This window comes from Tenrec ecaudatus, chromosome 7 (assembly GCF_050624435.1).
Source record: "Tenrec ecaudatus isolate mTenEca1 chromosome 7, mTenEca1.hap1, whole genome shotgun sequence".
In the NCBI taxonomy this organism is placed as follows: Eukaryota; Metazoa; Chordata; class Mammalia; order Afrosoricida; family Tenrecidae; genus Tenrec; species Tenrec ecaudatus.
This window is the reverse complement of record NC_134536.1, coordinates 30211900-30232406: the sequence shown is the minus strand read 5'-3', so window position 1 is coordinate 30232406 and position 20507 is coordinate 30211900. Positions and strand designations below refer to the sequence as shown.

At 43.6% G+C, this 20507-nt stretch overlaps 1 protein-coding gene across 1 annotated transcript in view; it reads left to right on the top strand.

Annotated features, from left to right (window-relative positions):
* The first annotated feature begins 5174 nt into the window (after window positions 1–5174).
* ECT2L (epithelial cell transforming 2 like) overlaps window positions 5175–20507 on the top strand; it is a 71022-nt gene continuing 55689 nt past the window's right edge. Inside the window, exons 1-2 of the mRNA XM_075553897.1 lie at window positions 5175–5283; window positions 6594–6706. Coding sequence (XP_075410012.1) covers window positions 5182–5283; window positions 6594–6706 — 215 coding nt within the window. The 5' untranslated portion in view covers window positions 5175–5181. The remainder of the gene's footprint in view (window positions 5284–6593; window positions 6707–20507) is intronic.

The window sequence follows — 20507 nt, the reverse complement described above, 5'->3', positions numbered from 1 at the left end:
CATTTCAGGGACAACAGCCAGTGTCACAGAACAATTTGTGGATTGTTGAATGGGAATTCAATTTACCAAGTATCCATTCTCCTACAGTGCAGTAAATACAGGGGAGCAGAAAGGAAAAAGAAAAGTCCAGAAATGCCAGGGCTACAGTTTAGGGAGGGTTGTTCTCTGGCACCAATGTTCTGATCTGAATTTTCTTGCCTCTGAAATTGTGGGACAATCAAGTCTGTCTTTAAATCACCCAGCTTGCCATGTTTTCGTTATGGCAGCTGTAGAAGCCCACGATGCTGCATTGGTACCCCGGATGCCTGGCTCACAGAATGTTTGGGGAAAATAGTGTGTATTGCTTTACACCCTTGAGTCTTAAGATAACCAGTCCCATATCAGTTGGTGAAGAATATGCACAGCGGTAGCCTCCACGCAACAACAACCAAGAGAAACGCTATGTGTGTACTCCTGTCATGGAGATCCTGTGGTGACATTAGCACATCGATGGTCCCAAATGTCCAGGAACACAGGAACCTCTTTGATCAGTCATGTCCAAGGCATCTTCAACAATCGATCTGGATTTTTCTGGGGGGGGTCCCCCAATTTATATTTCAGTTATATAGCAGCCATGGAGTTGATTCCGATTCAGGGCGACCTCGTGTACAAAACAGTGAAACCTTACCTCATCCTGCATCATCCCATCTCACGCCGCTCAAGCTCATGGTCAGGGCTTTTGTGCCATTCTATTGCATCACCCCTGCTGGTCCTCTACATCACCACCCCTGAAACCAATGAGCCAGACAGTGTTCTTTTGGACCCACAACAGTTTCATTGGCTAATTGTCACATGTAGACAACCAGGCCTTTCCCCTATTTTCCTTCAGCCTGAAAACTCAGCTGAGACGCGTCCACCGTGGGTGACCCTCCAGTTATGTAAAGTACCAGTGCCATCATGACAACATGCAATCTATCACAGTTTAAAAATAACTGACAGATAGGATGTGGGTTGATATTTTATGGGACTACTGTTTGGAATAAGAAATCATTCTCTCTAAAGTAGTCATTATCAGCATGACACTGGTCCCTGAACTCAATACACCAATCAGATGCATTGACATTTTAGATAATGGAAATAATCTGGTGCAAATTATATAGCTAGAAGACCTGCTGTGGTCACATACTCGAGCCCACCAGCAGAGACACAGCTATTCTCTCTGTAATGCTCCGCCCATGTGTAGCTCAGCAATCTCTCAACACAGAGGATAAGGACAATCTTGGAAACTTGCTAAATAAAAATCCCTTATGTTGATTCTTGGAGAGGTTTTATATAACAACAGCTGGGCATTGATGAAACAGAGGATTTGTTTTGATTTAGTGTTGATTCAGAAGGAGACACTTAATTTCTTACATTGCCATGAGGTTGTTATCTGCTCAACACATTATTATACAGCACTTTGCCAAGACACATCATTGGCTTGCTTTATAAATGAAGAAACGGAGGTCTGGATGTTAAATTGCTGGTAAAGTTTTAATTCTGGAGGCACAGGACAGACATTCACATCTGACAACAGGGCCTTGAATGGGTTCCAAAGAGTTCTCTCATGGCCAACAAAGTGAAATCAGAACAGACTCAGAGTTTTTAAGATTTGGACGATCCCGAACAGTAATTGGAATAGGAAACGTTCCAGGTCAAGGCCCTGGGACAGGAGATGTGGAGAGAGTAGCGAACTCTCGCAGGAGCCTGATGCCTGGCACTGAATGAATGCTGAGGGTGTGTAGAGGGACGTGTGTTCAAAGGCGTGCAGGCCGCCCAGTCTTTGCTGGGCACCACGCCAGTAAAGAGATTTGGTAGTTATGAAATGCACGCACTGCCCTTATTTTCTGAGAGGAAGACCAGCTTCTTAGGAGGGCATTGACCTGTATTTTTCCCCACTCCAGTTAGCATTCTGGTTCACTGACATTTTAAGAATTCTGGTATGTTGTGATTTTGCTTCTCCAGCTGTGACTGAACCAGGCAGTACTGGTCTGAAGGTCTGTCTGATACTCTGCAGTGCTGCCTTTGTATTGTATTTCTGAAAATATTTTAATACATGTCTTTCTAATGTAATCATCTAAAAACACACATCTTTAATGTAATGGGAGAAAGGTGTAGAGCAAAATTCAAATTCCGGGGTTGCAGATGGCAGGGGCTGTGGGGGGAAGCATGGAGGTCAAACTTAGCAGAACTGATAGAGACTAGACAAATCCCTGGAGCTAGCTATCCCCTGAGATACCTCTCACTTGGAATTGAAGTCATTCCCTGGAGTTTCCTCTTATCAAATGTTTATAAAATAAACAATTTTACTCATGAGGATTAGGTCCCTTGGTCTATAAATTATATGAGCCCAAAGAGCCAACATTTACCCAAAAAAATCACAGATGAAAATCATGGAGGGGGCAGGATGCTAGATAAATGGAAACAGAACAAGTAGAAGGAAAATAGAGTGCTGACATGTTGAGAAATTCTAATGAAGGTCATGGGGTAATTTATTTGAAAATTGCTAAATAGGAACCCATTTTGCTGTGTGAGCTAAGTCACACACAAAATATTTTTTAAATGTGGTTCTGTTTCATGGAGTGTAATAAGACTACTCAGCAGGTGATGACATCAACTCCATGTCCCTCACAGCCACCTTACAGGACAGGGTGGAACCGGCCCTCTGAATTCCAAGCCTGTGACTATTTGTAGGAGTAGAAACACTCCTAAGGAGTGACTGGTGGTTTTGAACTGCTGGCCTAGTGGATCACAGTCACATAAGTAACCACTGGGCCAGCAGGGCTCCAGAATAAGAGTCAAGGCACTAAGAATATTTGTGATAGTCTCAAATTATTTTGACTTTCCAATAAAGTTTTCCTCAGCTACTAAGTCCACATAATTCTCTATCTTCTTGGAATATAGAGCAACACAGGGTTGGAAAAAAATTGGGATGTGTGGATTCCAGCTAGCACGTCCCTGAGAAGTGGCTGAGCACCTAGTGTTTAGCTATCCTTAGTTAGAGGAGGCCCCGAGTTATGAGTGAGCTCTGCTCCCAAGACTCACATCTAGTTTGTAAGTAGAAACAATTTGGTATGGTGCATATCTGTGTCAGCATGTCCAAGATTTGCCTTAGAATATAGTAGGCAGTGTACCTTTGTGCACAGAAAGTTAAAGAAGCACTTCCAGACACACTAACTACCCCTTTCACCTAATAACACAGGATTGGCAATAATGTTTTGACCCATATTGTCAGGAAGCGTCTGTGAACCAGTCCACGATGGGGCTTCAACATGTTTATGGAACAAATGGAATGAAAAACCTAGGGCTTTTCTGAAGCCCCATTCTTTATATCTTGGATTTTAAATATAATAGGCCTTATGGGGTTGTGTTCAAACGAATAGGCTCTAGTTAAGCTGGACAGTCAGAATCTTGTGTAATGACCGTGACCTCCTGAAAGCTCCAGCCACTGGTTTGATGTGTTTTTCCACTGACACGAGCCAAGCTCCTCCTTTGGCCTCGCCCATCATTCTTAGTTTTGCCTTTTAGGGATTGTCAAACTGTGTTCCTTGATTATCGCTATATGAAAAGCCTTCGTGCCACCTAGGAACTCCCAAAGTAGCTAATATATTAGCCTCATTATTCTCCCACATCCTCTGACCTTTGTCCCCAAAGGTAGTCAGTATTCAATAAGAGCTTTCTTCAAGCACTCTAGGTTCTTGCTGTCTTAGGTTGTGTTTTGTAGAGAAGCAAACCCAGGGAAGCATGTATCTCCAGAGAGGTTGATATCAAGGAACAGACTCAAACAGTGGTAGAGGCAGGAGGCTTCTCCTGACTCCCGGGGCTGCAGGGGCTGATGAGCCCAAGATTGGCAGGTCAACTGGCAGGCTTCTAGCTGCAAAGGTGAATCCAAGGTCAGCAGGTAAGATGGAGGGCCGGGGAATGACTCTCAGGACAGACAGGCAATATATCAGGCTGCTGGCTCATGGCCAAAGAACTGGAGATTAGATGATAAGTTAGAGGCAGGACCCAGACCCAGCAAAAAACAAGCACATTTTCCTACAATGTCCACATCTATTGGAAGCAGCTCACACCTCTGAGGGGAATTCCTTTCAAACGATTGGCTGATAACAGTAGATCTCATCGTGGAAGTGATTACATTATATTAGATCTCCTTGGGTGGAGACAAGGGGTTACTACATCCTAAATGTCAGATCACTGGGAATCATGGCCCAGCCAAGATGGCACAAACTTAATTATCACACCTAATTTTTGGAGAACGAGTCAGTTTTTCTGGATGATAAAAAATAATATGAATTCCATATTCATTAAGAGTGCCTCTGGAAATATTTCTTTCTTGCCTTCCACTTCTCTAGCAAAGTAAAAACATCCTTGGTGTGGATTCAGACTTGGATGCAAGGAGAGGCTGGGAAATAATTGCAATGTTTGGCATTCTTGGACTTCCCCTATGGAGCATCGTCAACAAAACTATGGATGTTGTTGTGGTGGTCTGTCATTGAGTGCAGTCCAACACAGTGACCCCACATGACAGAGTAAAGCTGTCTCAGTGCCACTGAGTGCAATACAACACAGTGACCCCATACGACAGAGTAAAGCTGTCCCAGCGAGTTTCCCAGGCTGTGATATTTACAGCAGAAGAATTCCTTGTATTTTCACAGGGTGACCAGTGGATTTGAACTGCCCTCCTTTTGGCTCACAGACAAGTGCTTGAGGAAGGCAGGAGAAGGAGGAGGAGAAACCACATTTCAGGGGTTGATGGGATATTGGCATCATTTTGATGAGATGGACTGTAACATGCTTCTGTTTTCCTCGTCTGTGTGATATTCCACAAATAAAAGGGGAAAATGAATAAGTTTTTTAAAATTTATGAGAGAAAAGGGTCCCGGCCATAAAACCCTCCAGATTCCTTACCCATCTTACCTAAACACTGGTCTAAGGAGGAATGTTACAATTGAAACTGACTTAAATTTTTGTGTGACACACAAACTAGTTTCAGACAAACAAACAAATAAAACAGATTGATGTCATTCTTATAAATCTAAAGATAAATACATGTAGTTTCTACATGGCAAACACTAGTCTATTGACTGTTTTCAGGTGACCTTAAATATCTATTGAAATGCACTTATCTTTCCCAAGACTTGAAGAAAATCAACTGCCAAGATGTCCGTTGGGGAGTATCCCAGGAAAACTCTGGAAACAGAGAGCTTCCACACAAGATTCAGTGCCTGGACACCTTTTAACAACAAGCCATTAAATAGACAGGTAAGTTACATGCTCTCAAATAAGACAAATTTCATTTATACAGTTCATTTTACTTTATTATAGAGAATCTCATATTACCACATTGTAAAAAAGTCTATAAAGGGCTACAAAAAAACAAACAAAAAACAAACCTAGGTTTGTCTGCTTTGAAGACAGTCTCCTCTCAGTCCAGCCCCCAACTTCTACTGTGTAAGAGCCTGAAGATGGCTTCTCCTTTTACTGTGTATCCTGAGGGTCAAAGTAGAGCCCTCTGGGACACCCACGGAGCTGCTGCCATGCGGAGGAGAAACAGGATGGTGCTTTGGGTAGTGGTGGCTGGCAGGATGTTGATATCTATTTCTCAGGGCACTTCTTTGATTGCTCTTCTCTGTTCTCTTTTACTCCGATTGTATGTGTACAATTGTGATCCCTGCCCCTTCCTTTGAAAGGTAAGACAGGAAAAGGTCATTGAATGACATAGAGTAGTTATGACCATCATGGGAAGGCCAGTTGATTCCCGAGTACCCCATTCACATGGAAGGAGACAAGCCAGAGCAGGACTAAAGCCTGATTTAGTAACAAGTGCAGTGAACTTGGCTTTGTTCATCTGAGTAAAGCTAGATTGAAATCGGTTTCGAACAGATGCTGGCCCTTGGTCTGTGTCTTTCTTGAGACGTAGACACTAACAATGTCTCCGTAGGAATATTTATGAACTTTCAGTTCAGTGAGTTGTATTGAAGACTCGGGGGCTAGTAAAATCACACCTACCTAGAAGGGTCTTGTTTTCACATGAAACCAATGCAGACAGGATGAAATGTATGGACTATGCACTTCTCCAGGCCAAGTGTTGTTGTTCGAGTCTCCGTAGCAACACTTTGCACAGCGAAAGGAAACATTGCCTGGTCCGGTGCCACGCCCCCAAGTGTCCTTAGACTTGGGCTCATGGTTGCAACCCCAAGGTCAAACCATTTCCTTGAGGATCTTCATCGGTTTTTTGCCTCTTCTCTACCAAGCATGATGCTTTCTCCAGGGACTGGTCTCTCCTGACAGCAGGTAGAAACACAAGCCAGGATCCATCACCTCTTTGTCTTCCAAAGAGGGCCCTCTCATGACATCCCTTACCAAGTTTTCCCAACAGTGCACTCAACTAGCCCAGGCATGTCTGTCTGTCAGGATAAAAACAGATCAAGCTAAAGCAGGAGACCCCCATGACAGAGGTGAAAGTGCCTTGTAAACTTAGTTGCTATACAAATATTTGCTGTGAGATCGGGATTGCTTAGCAATGAGGAATACCCTGTACATGAAGTGCAATATTGTTTTTCTTCTAATAGCTCTTTCAGGAGAGAGTGACCCTTGTAAGTCATTGGTTTGACCTCTGGACTAACAAACAACGCCAAGAATTCTTACGCACGATCTTTTTACGCTGTACTAAGTCACAATTAAGGTAAGAAATAGCCTAGCAATATGATTGCCACTGTTTCTTAAAGAAAATGAAATATGGTAAAATGAGTATATAACATTTAAAGACACCCCTCCCCCTACATATCCCCCCTAACTAGGGAAACTTATCAATTAATTGACCTTTGAAAGTCTAGAAACAAACTCCTCTGGTGCCTGTATTTCCTTTTGGAGGGTGGAATAGTCTGGGAAATTTTAACCCCTTCATGCCACAAAGAGACTATAGGTTTGGCAAAAAATTGTAAATTGTTTTAGTCAGTGAATTTTTAACAGTCTCTTAGTGTACTCAATTCTCATGGAAACTGTCCGATAATACATAACAAACCCCAAACAGCTGTCTGGTAAACTGTTGGCGACCCATAAATATTTGTTTAATGGATGCGTAAGTCTGAAAACACATGAGCAGTGATGCCAATCACAACATTCAGCAATAGGAGCAGACTTGTATAACAGCAGTCCATGATTACAGATGGGGGTCCTTGCTCTAATCCTTCCTGTTGCCTCCCCTGGTTATGCCTGTCCTGCATGTTAGAAGACTGCATCCCAGACAGTGTTGTGTGCAGATCTGTTCATGCGCATTGTGCCCAGGGGAAGCTACTGTTCTGATCAGGTGCACACACTTCAACAACTGCCAACAGCTAGCACAGTATTGGGGGGCTCTTGGCTATCACCAGATAGACACCTTCCTCACTGCTGCTGTTAGGTGCAGTTGAGCTGGTCTTGATGGCAACCGCATCGATGTAGGACACAATGAAACACGGCTTGGTCCTGTGCCATCCCCACGATTGTTCTTATGTTTGAGTTCATGGCTCCTAGCATAGGAAATATCTGAAACTCGTTATCACCCTACCAGTTAGGGGCCTGACAGCTAGATGAATGTAGAAATAGACTACCTTAGGTAAAATCAAAAAGGTATTCAATATTGGTGGGCTAACCAAAATCTTCTAGAGTTCTACATAATGCCTTGATTTTGTAGAAGGACCAAGTCAAGCCCACAAGAGGTGCTTGCAAGGCTGTTGTATAAGCTTCATGACCCCAAAAAAGTAAACGGGGGGACTTCTGGTAGCCTGAGTCTAACAAGAGTCAACGAGTTCTGTTTCTGGATCATTCTGAATAGAATGAAACATTGACCCAAAGGACAGAGAGCTTGGACTTCTTTCAGCCTAAGGGGAAGAGTGCATGGGATGGTTTGGGCTTATTTTTTAATATTTGCTTAATGAAACTCTAGATATGGGATAGTTCATTGTTAGTAGCTTTCATTATAACCCAGTCGTGAGGTTGGGGAAGAGGCGAAGGTTACTTTCAGCATCTTGGGTGGCTATTGAATAGCATTTATGAGTTGTGCATGACCAAATAGGGTAACTTTCGTTTTCAATGTTTATCTCTTTGGGCCAGCCATTTCTGTCATTTCTGCCTACTCACAGCTTCCTTTGCCAGTTTACAACGGTGAGTGTGTACTGGTTTGGAAACTGAGTTTGCCCTGATGGAGTCACTGAACGGAGACAGGCACCTCCTTGGCTGAGTTTAAAGATGCTGCTGAGACAAACCACAGGAAAACAGGCACTTTAGCGAATGCTTACAACTGAGAGGAGGTGGGATATTTATGGCAGGCATTAACTATGCTGCCTTGTACCGAAACAGGCAGTTCACGAAATAAGGAAGTAATCATTGTTTGTGGTGCACCTGGTGACAGTCTTGTGCATCATTTGCAAGCAATTTCAGTTCTAACCACTGGAGGTCATAAGAGCTCTTGTGGTATATTTTGAGGCAGAGAGTATCCTCATTCAATCTGTATGCTGAGCAAATCATCCAAGAGACGGAGACAGAGGAAGAAGGCGGCATCTGGATTGAAGGAAGACTCATGCACATTGTGTGATAGACAGCTGACATCAAATGCTGGCTGTGAAACTACTTCCTGACAAGAGTCGAACCTAAGGCCTTTATCAACCTCAAGAGAATTAAGAGCTTTACACCTCGGCCAGTAGATGCCATCATGATAAATAGAGGAGAGGTGGAAGTTGTCAAGGATTTCATTTTACTTGGCTCTGCAGTCGGCAGCAGTGGAGAATCAGACGATGCACTGAACCAGGGAATTCTACTGCCCACAGGACCTCGTTCAAGGGTTAAAAACCAATGCTCTTCTGTTGGGAGCGAAGGCCCACTTCACGGAATCATGGTGGTTTCGGTCACTTCCTGTGAGCGCTGAAGAGTGAAGGAGACCAAAGGAGCCTGGAAACATATGAATGGCAATGGTGATGGTGGTGGTGGTGGTGGTGGTGGTGGTGGTGGTGGTGGTGGTGGTGGTGGTGGTGGTGGCGGCGGCAAAGAACACGGACTATTTACTCTCTGGTGGGATGGAAGAGGAACGAGTGTGTCTTGGAAAAGTAGAGGGAGAATGCTCCTTTGAAGCAAGGACGGTGAGATTTTTTCTCATGTACTTTAGACATGTTGTCCGGCATGACCAATCCCTGGAGAAACACACTGTGCTTGGGCAAGGAGAGGCTCAATGAAAGAGAGGAAGGCCCTTCACACAAAGGAGTGGCCCGTTGGCTGCAACAATGGAACTACACATAACACTAATGGCGAGACTGGCAAGGGGTCGGTCGGTGTTGTTGTCTTATTCTGACTCGGGTTGAATAAGACCGAGGGCAAGGGCCCACATAGGTGACCTAGAGTACAATCTTTCCAGGCAGGAGCCCTGCTGGAGCAGTGCGGAGGCACTGGATTGCTACTTAAAAGGTTAGTGCTTTGAGTCCATGAACCATTCTGAGCAAGAAAGTCTGTTTTGGTGACCGTTAAAACGGTGGATACTCTACTGGGCCATTCTTGTGCCTCCTAGAGGGTTGCTGTGTTGTGATAGACTCCATGACAATAGGTTCATCTTCATGGGAGCACATTGTCAGATCTTTTCTCCCACAGAGCAGATGGTGGGTTTGAACTGCTAACGTTTAAGTTAGCTGCCAAGTGCTTCATCACGGTGCCACCAAGGCTCCTTCGATGAACATTAGCACTGACATCTCATCACTGGAAAGTACATCCTGAATACTTCTTCCTTTGTGGCAAAATAATGGAACTAGTCTGTTCAGTGGAATTGCTTCGCTTTGTTTGAGAGCAGCTGTGTGTCTGCAGAGGTGTACATATTTCATAGTTTCATGAAGTGGTTATTATATGTTCTGGGCTGCTGATTTCAGGGGAAATTACACGTAAATTTCTGGGCTCTAGATTTAGCATGGCAAGCCCATCTTTAATTTGTAGGGACGGCGGTTGTTGTTGAACTTCTGTTCATTTCTCAAAGACTGCTTAAGTCTTCCTTATCCCTTTATGAAGGAAACATTTTCTGCTTTGAAGTTTTGGGTCGAGAGCCTGTGCTTTCAGCAGCGGGAGGTGTTCTGAAATCTAGGAAAAAGCCTTCTGTGCTAACGTTCGGGTGGTAGGACCGGAGGAGTGAGGCTTCCGTCTTTAGAACCACAGAGCTGTGGAGGCTCAAGCCAGGCATGGACTGAGACTAAGAACTTCTGCAGACACTTGAGAGGCTGACGAGCTTGGTTGGCAGGATGAGGAGCCTTCCAAACATTTGTGGGAATTTTCCATTCTCTTTTCATTCCATTTTTCAATGAGTGTTTTGAAGCTCCCTCCTATAGCTCCCCGGGAGCACTGGGGGTATAATGGTTAGGCATTGGGCTGCAATCTGCACAGTTGAAAATTCAAAACCGCCTGCAGCTCCTGGGGAGACAGCCTGGGCTTTCTACTCCCATAAACAATAACCATCTTGGAAACCCACAGGGGGTCACTACGAGTCAGCTCTGACTCGATGACAGTGGGCTTTCATTGTGTGTGTCATGTGTCAAGAAAGGGTTAAATATTTCCCTCGCCATATTTTTGACCTACCATTGGGTTTTTTTTCCTCTCCTCTAGATATCTATGCAAACCACATGTCGTAGGATGGCAGGACCCTAATCCAGTTGAGCTCTGCATAATTTTACTTAAATCTGAAAGCCTAACTTGTTCTTTAAAAAGTAAAGTATGGGGGTGAAGGGAGACATGGGACAGGGCAAGATATCGCAAAATGATAATTTATAAACTATCAAGGGCTCATGAGGGAGGGGGAGCGGGGAGGGAGGGGAAAAAAGAGGACCCGATGCAAAGGGCTGATGTGGAGAGCAAATGCTTTGAAATTGATGAGGGCAACGAATGTACAGATGTGCTTTACACAATTGATATATGTATGGATTGTGATAAGAGTTGTATGAGTCCCTAATAAAATGGTTGTTTTTTTAAGTAAATTATGGGAGGGAGGGGGAAAAAAAAAGAGGACCTGATGCAGAGGGCTTAAGTGGAGAGCAAATGCTTTGAGAGTGATTAGGGCAAAGAATGTATGGATGTGCTTTATACAATTGATGTATGTATATGTGTGGATTGTGATAAGAGTTGTATGAGCCCCTAATAAATTGGTTTTTTTTTAAAGTAAAGTATGTCCACACAACTTTGAAAAATGTCTATTAAGGTGGACTTCACATGACAGAGAATCCCCCATTTCACGAGGGCGGATGAGTGGTCTTGTGTGTTCACAGTTGTACAGCTACCACCACAATCTGTCTGGGACATTTTCATCACCCGGAGAGAATCTCTATACCCAGTAAGCACCCCTCCCCATCTCTCCTTTCCCTGCCAAAGGCAGTCAACCACTACTCTACTGTCTGTCTCTCTCCATCATTGACTTTTCATTGACATGGAATTCTGGGCTTGTCAGATAAATGGATCATGTAGGGTGTGCTCTGTTTGGACTGCCTTCTTCGACTTAGTACCATTACCTCAAAGGTCATCCATTCTTAGCCTTCATCAGTACTGAATTCCTTTTTCTTGACAAATAGGACTGTACTGTGAGAATATACCATATTTTATTTATTCGCTCATCCAGTTGTTGGACATTTAGGTTGTTTCCACCTGGTGACTATTGAGAACAGGCTTCCATGGAGCCTGTGTGTGAGTTTTTATGCATGCATGTTTTTATTTCTCTTGGGTTTATACCTAGGAACGGAATTGCTGAGTCATAGGGTAGCAGCACAATTAACTTTTAATTGTGAAATTTTCTTTTGAATCATCTTTCTGTGTGTAGTTTCTGGCCCTCCCTAACTGTAAATAGGCTCATGAGTGGGTAAAATTAGTTTGTTTGTTTTTTTGGAGTGCCTGAAATCTTAACCATAAACTGAGCTATATTTGTGCTGTACCTTTTTTCAAGGCAGAGAAACCATTGATTTATAACTTCTGAACGATTTTGTTTTAATTCAGGCTGTAGAAAGTTTAAGCAGGATCTTATTGTACTGGTGGGGAATCAGCCATCACACTTTTCCCTAAGTGTCCATTGAATCTCTCATCTCTGGGAGATAGTTTCCAGGTAGCTCTCCTCCCAGCCCCACTCCCATCCCCCTGTTGTCCTGATAAGTATTCCATTTCTTAAGTTTTAAGATTTCTTGAAGGGGATTTTTGTGAGATTTTCCCCAAAATCCCACTTCCTAAGTTATTCATCTGGTAAATTCTCCCTCTCGTTTCAACCTGCCCTGGTCATCTTTGACCCCCTCATTACCTACCTCCAGCCTACCGTTCCCCAGGTGTATTACTGGAGAGCACATAGCTCTCTGGGGTTTCCACAGGTGGCTTTGTCTTGTCCTACAAGGGGACTAGGCCGACCTTGCCTGTGACTCCTTAATGGAATGGGGAGTATTCTTGTCTGTCAGCGTTGGAGACACAGATGACAGGTTCGCCCAGGCTTCCTTGCCACACTGGCAGAACCAGTTTCAAACTGCCTCTGCTCAGCAGGTGTCAAGCTACAAAGGCTGGCCCTGTTGGAACTTGTAGCTTTCCTCAGTGGGTGGGGCAACCTTTCAGGCCACCGCATTCCTTCTGGGGGAGAGGACGATTACATAATGACCCTTGTTAACATCAGAGCGGACCAGACATGGAACTGACGGCAGAGAAAAACTCCCCCAGGAACGGTCCTGGTCCACCCTTCTAGCCTGCGATCTCTGTTCTGGAAGGGATGATGCTAAGAAACAATAGGCTTTGTAGCCCACTCTGCCCACAGGGCTCCATTGCTATGGTCCAGAGATTGGACTTTGCCCATTGACGGGCATAGATCCACTTGGATCACTCAATAGGAAGGGTAAGCAGGTGGTGGGCGGCAATGCAAAGATTTACTCATTTAGCAACCATTTACTGATTGTTTCAACAAGTTCCAAGCACAGTTGTGAATGTATAAGATTCAAGAGTAGATTATTGTAAAATAGCCCTATCCTCTGTAGATTATAGCCTGGTAGAATAAAACTTGTCCTAAAAGAGAAAGACTGGCATGTCCATCTCTCTCACTAGATGTTTGACAGTATAAAACAGTGCCTCTTTAAGTGAACTATTCCAATGGCCTAATGGCCTATGGACTGAGCTGCTAACCAGCAAGGCCAGTCTTCAAACACACCAGCTCTTCTGAGGGGGAAAGATGAGGCTGCCTGTACCTATAAAATTTTTTGAAGTGTTAGAAACTCACAGGGGCAGGTCTGCCCTGTCCTATAGGGTTATTCCGAATCAGAAGGGACTCGATGGTAGTGAGTTTGGGTTTTGGTTTGAGTAGGCCGATGAACTGTTTTTAAATATTTGCCACTGTGATGATGGAAACTGAGGGAGAGATGGGGAAACATTTGAAAATGCTATGCTGCTGCTTTGAAGACAGAGGAAAGGCCATGCCCTAAGGAAGACAAGTAACCATCCACTCACTGCCACTGAGCCCACTCTGACTCACAGTGACCCCGAAGGACAAGTAGAACTGCTCCTGTGGGCTTCAGGGACTTTAGCTGCTTATGGGAGCAGAAAGTCTTTTGTCTTTCTCCCGAAGAACAGCTGGCAGTTTCAAACTGTTGCCTTTGCAGTTAGTGGCCCAACACGTAATCACTAGAAGCAGAAACAGACCAACAAATGGATCCTTCCCTCCGAGCTTACCTGGATTTCAGATTAGCATAGTGAAACTACTTTCATATTTCTGAACTCTCAAATTCTGATAGGGTAAATTGTTGCTGATCTAAGTCTCTAATTTTGTGACAAGTTGATACAGTGCCAACTGTAGGAAAAGCAATTCAAGCCGTGATTTTCTTTTCTATTTTTCAACTTTTCTTAGTTTTTCCATCTTCATTCTAATTGATACATAAGCTGAAGCACTATGGTAAGTGCTGGGGATAGAGCAAAGAATGCCTCCCACCTGTCAATCATCGCCCCCCACCCCCCTGCCCACTTCCCATCCCTGCTTTTGTAGGGTATTTAGTCCTTTGGAGGATACAGAGTTTATATGGTGAATGAATTCAACAAAGGGCTGACTGTGAGGATCAGCAAGAATGAACACTCAAAACCAACTCAGATGACACCATAGTGCACTCCAAGCACAGAGCATACAGGTTTCAGCAAAAGAGATGAGGTGGCAATGAGCAGGGCATGCTCAGTGAGCGAGTCAGACTCCCATTGGAAAGTGCTTGGGCAGGAGGAATGATCGGCCCAATGGGAAGGCAGGGGGGGGGGGGTCACAGCAATGCTCCCAGACACAGTACCTCAAAACCCCCAATAGTCATTTTACATGGCTCTCTTCTATGCCAAGGAGCCCTGGTGGTGTAGTGGTTATGCATTGGACTGTGATCCGCATGGCTGGTAGTTCAAAACCACCAGGAGCTCCGAGAGAGAAAGTCTGGGCTTTCTACTCCCCTAAACAGTGGCAGTCTTGGAATCCCACAGGTAGTTACTATGAGTCATCAATGACCTGATAGCAGCGAGAGTTGAGAGAGACCTTATACACCTGTGAGCAAACTTACCAGCCACATGAAGTGACACCGCCATGCTGGCTCTAGCCATCCTTCCTTTCTTTTCTTTTTTAAAGATAGTTTCATTGGCCCATAATGCCCATATCATACAATTCAGTAGTTCTATCATATCAAGAAGAGATGTTCATCATCACTACAATCAATTTTAGAACATTTTCTTCTTTCTTGTACTCATTGTTACTGGCTCCCTACTTCCCCCAAACCTCCCCTGCCCATATCCCCAAGAAACCATTAGTCTACTTACTGCCTCTATAGATTTATCTATCCTGCATTTCATATACATACAAAACAACAACAATGAAACAAAGCAAAACAGAGAAAACCCGCAACCAAAAAGAAAGTAGAAAACATGAAAAACTAGAACAACCTTGAAATAGTTCAGAAGGGAGATCGAATGATAACATGCTACATTTTAATGTAACAGCATGTGCAATAATGCACTGTCCAGTGCACTCTGTATGATAGTAAGCTGTCCAATCCCTGGCCAATGGTCAGAATGATGTTATATTTGCAGCCCCTTCTCCTGGGGCATCTCATTTTCTCACCAGCTTTTAAGTTTGGGGTCACTAACATCCTAGGAGCTTTGATTTGGACCCAGTGTCATGTAAGCCTAAGTATTAAAAACTGTCCCCAGATCTCCCTTTCTTCCCAGAGGCATGCTCTCCTGTGTCTCCCCATGGGGCCTGCCATCTTCTCAGTAGGAGAGCTCAGCCCCAGATGCTAAGATTGAATCTCTGTCCTGTGAACCTCTCAACTTCTTATCCCCCCCACCTCCTTCGCTGCTTTTCATTTCTGTGATCTGATAATGTCCCTTTTCATGACTTTTCCTCTTAAATAATGCTTTAAGATGCCTCTAGCATCATTTTCCAGTCCTTCCAAGTATGTGAAAAATATCACATGGATTCCTTTTATGCTCAGTACACTTATTTTTGAATGGTCTATTTCCTTTCATGTGTTTATTCCATCTAGCTCATCCATTTAACACATTTAGCTTGCTGCCTAGTTTGGTATTATAAACAACATTTGGGTGAAATCTTTAAGCACCTGTTTAGGGATCATTTTAGAAAAGTAAAACTAAACTCTAAAGAGGAATTGTTAGGGCCTGAGGCACAGATGTATGACTAGGAATACTGAGCCAGTATCAGCTTATCTTTCTTTTCATGAGCTTCCGGGTTCACCAATCCCTATGGTTGGAGTTGTGTATGCTCCACTTGCTTCTGGTCCTCTCCTTGAAGTCCCAATAAAACCCTCACTGGGGATTGAAACTAGGACACGAACATGACTGAATACCCTCGCCACACCATAAATGGTTGTATAAGGTCACCAGAGAAGAGATTTGGCCTAAACAGCAAGAATCCGGGGACCTTGGCCTAGACGACTCATCCTTGTACAGGCTACCTTTCCAAGCTGTCCTCTCAGTCATTTTCAAAACAGTTTTGGCAGCTTCTCTCTTTTTCTTATCAGAAGTGCAAGCTTGAGATCCTACAGTACTAAGCCCTGTTCTTTTTCGCAAAGTACACTCCGTACATCCAGTAGCACGCAGCAAAGCATTATCATGCATTATGTAAATGAAACGATCCTTGTCGCAATAAACGAGGAAAGCACGTTTTGCTCATTGTCTCGTTCCATATTGTTACTTGTCTCTGCGGAGTCCTAACTAAAACGCAGTGAACCGCACAGTCATGACTGCGAACGACTGCAGTTCCCTTTCTCTTCAGGTGCTTTGTCCTTAATATGACGGAAACATTTTTTGCTCCTTTTGTGCTGCAGATGCACGACACTTGAATATGTCCTTGTATTGGTGCAGAATTGGAACAAATGTAAAATCTATATAATTGATGCTAACTTTAAAAACAAACTACATTCAGCTCTTCGCATTTGTCTGGGAAGTGGTGGGCAAGGCAAGGGGTGGGCATGAAGACTTTCTGACAATCCTGCTTTCTCTGGGTAAATTGTTCAGACAGTGTCTGGGACCTTCCTGTGTAAAGGAGGCTAAACGTATTTTTCTTTTTACATTTTATTAGGGACTCATACAACTCATCACAATCCATACATATACATACATCAAATGTTTAAAGCACATCCGTACGTTCTTTGCCCTAATCATTTTCAAAGCATTTGCTCTCCACTTAAGCCCTTTGCATCAGGTCCTCTTTTTTTTCCCTCTCCTTCCTCCCCCTCCCTCATGAGCCCTTGATAATTTATAGATTGTTATTTTGTCATATCTTGCCCTATCCGGAGTCTCCCTTCACCCCCTTCTCTGCTGTCCGTCTCCCAGGGAGGAGGTCACATGTGGATCCTTGTAATCGGTTCCCCCTTTTCAACCAACCCACTCACCCTCTACTCTCCCAGTATCACCCCTCACACCCCTGATCCTGAAGGTATCATCCACCCTGGATTCCCTGTGCCTCCAGCTCCCCTATGCACCAGTATACAACCTCTGCCCTATCCAGTCCTGCAAGGTAGAATTTGGATCATGATAGTTGGGGGGAGGAAGCATCCAGGATCTGGGGGAAAACTGTATTCTTCATCGGTACTACATTGCACCCTGACTGACCCATCTCTCCTAAACCCCTCTGTGAGGGGATCTCCAGTGGCCGACAAATGGGCTATTGGGTCTCCAGTCTGCACTTCCCCCTTCATTCACTATGGTATATATATATATATATATATATATATATATATATATATATATATATATATATATACACTTCATTCACTATGGTATATATATATGTATATATATATATACCATATAGGGATGAACAAACTGTACCAGACTGGTCACAGCTGCACCCACTGACCTGAAGTGCAGCCCAGTGCTTAAGTCATTGTATAACAATGGTTCTTGAGATCACATCAGGTATAATTAATTTTCAGCTTAACTCTGCATCATTGGAGGCAGGCTTCTGAATCATTTCCAGGCCCTGTAGGTATATTTTATTATTACTTTACTGTAGAAGTATAAGACAGATTTAAAAAATGAATGCACATGAAAAATACGTTTAGATGCTCACCCTCCCGACACAAATGCTGAATCCAAAGTGGGTGAACAAGTAAATGTGGTGAAGAAAGCTGATGGTGCCCAGCTATCAAAAGAGATCGTGTCTGGGGTCTAAATATATATATATATATATATTTTTTTTTCATGATGCCTTATACCTGGTCCCTTTGGCACCTCGTGATCGCACAGACTGGTGTGCTTCTTCCATGTGGGCTTTGTTGCTTCTGAGCTAGATGGCCGCTTGTTCACCTTCAAGCCTTTAAGACCCCAGACACTATCTCTTTTGATAGCCGGACACCATCAGCTTTCTTCGCCACATTTGCTTATGTGCCCGTTTGTCTTCGGCGATCGTATCATGGAGGTGTGCAGCCAATGATATGATTTTTTGTTCTTTGATGCCTGATAACTGATCCCTTCGGGACCACTCGATCACACAGGCTGGTGTGTTCTTCCATGTGGGCTTTGTTGCTTCTGAGCTAGATGGCCGCTTGTTTATCTTCAAGCCTTTAAGACCCCAGACACTATCTCTTTTGATAGCTGGGCACCATCAGCTTTCTTCACCCGCTTTGGATTCAGCAGTTGTGTCAGGAGGATGAGCATCTAAACGTATTTTTCACGTGCATTCATTTTTTAAATCTGTCTTATACTTCTACAGTAAAGTAATAATAAAGTATACCTTTAGGGCCTGTGAAATGATTCAGAAACCTGCCTCCAACGATGCAGAGTTAAGTTGAAAATTAATGATCCCTGATGTGGTCTCAAGAACCATTGTTGTATAATGACTTAAGCACTGGGCTGCACTTCAGGTCAGGGGTTCAAAGGAACCAGCTGCTCTGTGAAAGAAAGATGAGGCTGTCTGCTCCCATAAAGACGGACAGTTTCAGAAACCCAAGGGCACAGTTTTACTTGCTCTTAGGGGTCACCTTTGAGTTGGAATCAACTCAATAGCAGTGAGTCTGGTTGGATGTGGGGGTGGTCACAGCAGAGCAGTGGTTAAGGGCTCAGGGGCTAATCAGAAGGCTGGTAATTTGACTCCAACCGACACACCCATGGAGAAACAGTGCGGCCTGGGAAACCCTGTGGGGCAGCACTCCTCTCTCATAGGGTTCCTATGAGTCAGATTTAACTCAACTGCAGTGGGTGCAGCTGTGACCAGTCTGGTACAGTTTGTTCCTCTCTATATGAGACAAGGGTGGTGATTATTACATACATTTTAACATCAAGACTGAAAAAAAAAACCAACCCAAATCACAGGTCCTCCTGTGGGCTCTGGGAGGGGAACTTAAAAAAACTTAATGCAAAATGGTGCCGTTACATACACAATTTCATTCTTTGCCTTCCTATTTAAATAAACACATACAGACACACACACGCTCCTGACTGACATGCCAAATGACTCATTTTAACCAATTCTACTTTGTGTGAAATACAAAATTGGAAGGAAAACAGAAGGATCCCAAACCAAAATCTAAACCACTGCCATCGAGTCCATTACAGTTCAAAATGACCCTATCTGACAGACTCTAACTGCCCCTCTGGGTTCCTGCGCCTGTAACTATTTACAGGAACATAAAGCCTCATCTTTTCCCTTGGAGCAGCTGGTAGGTTTAAACTGCTGACCTTGTGGTTAACAGACCAATGTGTAACCCATTAGGCCACCAGCATTTTTAGTAATGAAGGATCAGTGAATGGAAAACAATGACTTTGGTGATTCCAGTGATGCTGGAGATTACAGGATAGAATTCTTTAAGACAACAATTTATTTACTGGAAATCCCATTTCCAACGATATAAATGACAAGTCTGCACATGGACCTCACCAAATGAAATGCACAAGAATCAAATAAACACCATCGATAGGAAGAGAAGAACACCATTGATAAGCTTGATATCCTCAACGAAAATAAGACTGGGGGCCTGGGTAAAAAGTAAAGCATCAATAGCTCCTATGTAACTTAAGAAAATTAAAACAAGTGAAACTTAAGAAAATTAAAACAAATGAAACTTAAGAAAATTAAAACAAGTCTATGAGTACCCAAGTATAACCCTGAATACACCACACCTTAATTTAGAGACCATCTGAAGTGTAGATTGAGGTTTTACATACTAATACAGAAGACCACTTACTTGAGTTGTCAAATAACATTTAAAAAATCATATGTTAAGAAAGCAAAGAGCCATTTAAAAAAATACAAGACAGGAAAAAAAAAAGACCAAAAATGGATGTCAGAAGAGACTCTGAAACTTGCTCTTGAATGTATCATAGCTAAAGCAAATGGGAAAATAATTATGTAAAAGAGCTGAACAGAAAATTTTGAAGGCTCCTCAAAAAGTTACATGTGGGATTATAAAGAGACTTTTCCCCAGCTTTGTCTCCCCCAAAGACATGCCAAACATTAGGGGCTTTTTGCCAGCATATGGTGGGAGGTCAGATACTTAGAGACATCCTCCCTGAAGGCAGTCAGTCACCAGACAACAGGTAGGCCCCGCTCCCTGCTGTTAAGGACAAGGGGCTACTTCTCCCAAAAGGCTTGCGACTATTAGCTTGGTTCCTGTAGTGGGGTTTATACCCTACAGATAATGGTTTCTATGGAGATCAGAGGAGAGATCAAACTGGCTCATTGACATCCAATATGAGGCTGCCATCCTGAATCTAGGATCCACCCATCTTGTCACATGTATACCCCCAATCCCTCCTCTTCTTATTGCATGTATGTCCCTAGATTGTCCCCCTCTCATTGCTGTATAAACTATAGTGCAGCCCCTTCCTGTGATGAATGTCTCTACCTGTAATTAGTGGGCTTGCACTCCCCCCAAAGATATATAGGTCTGGGTTAGCAATAAAGAGGTCTCTCTCAGGTTCCCCCCTTGGTCTCTCTCGGACTTCCCTCCCTTGGCCTCTGGTCAGCTCCTCTTCCTCTCCCATCCTTG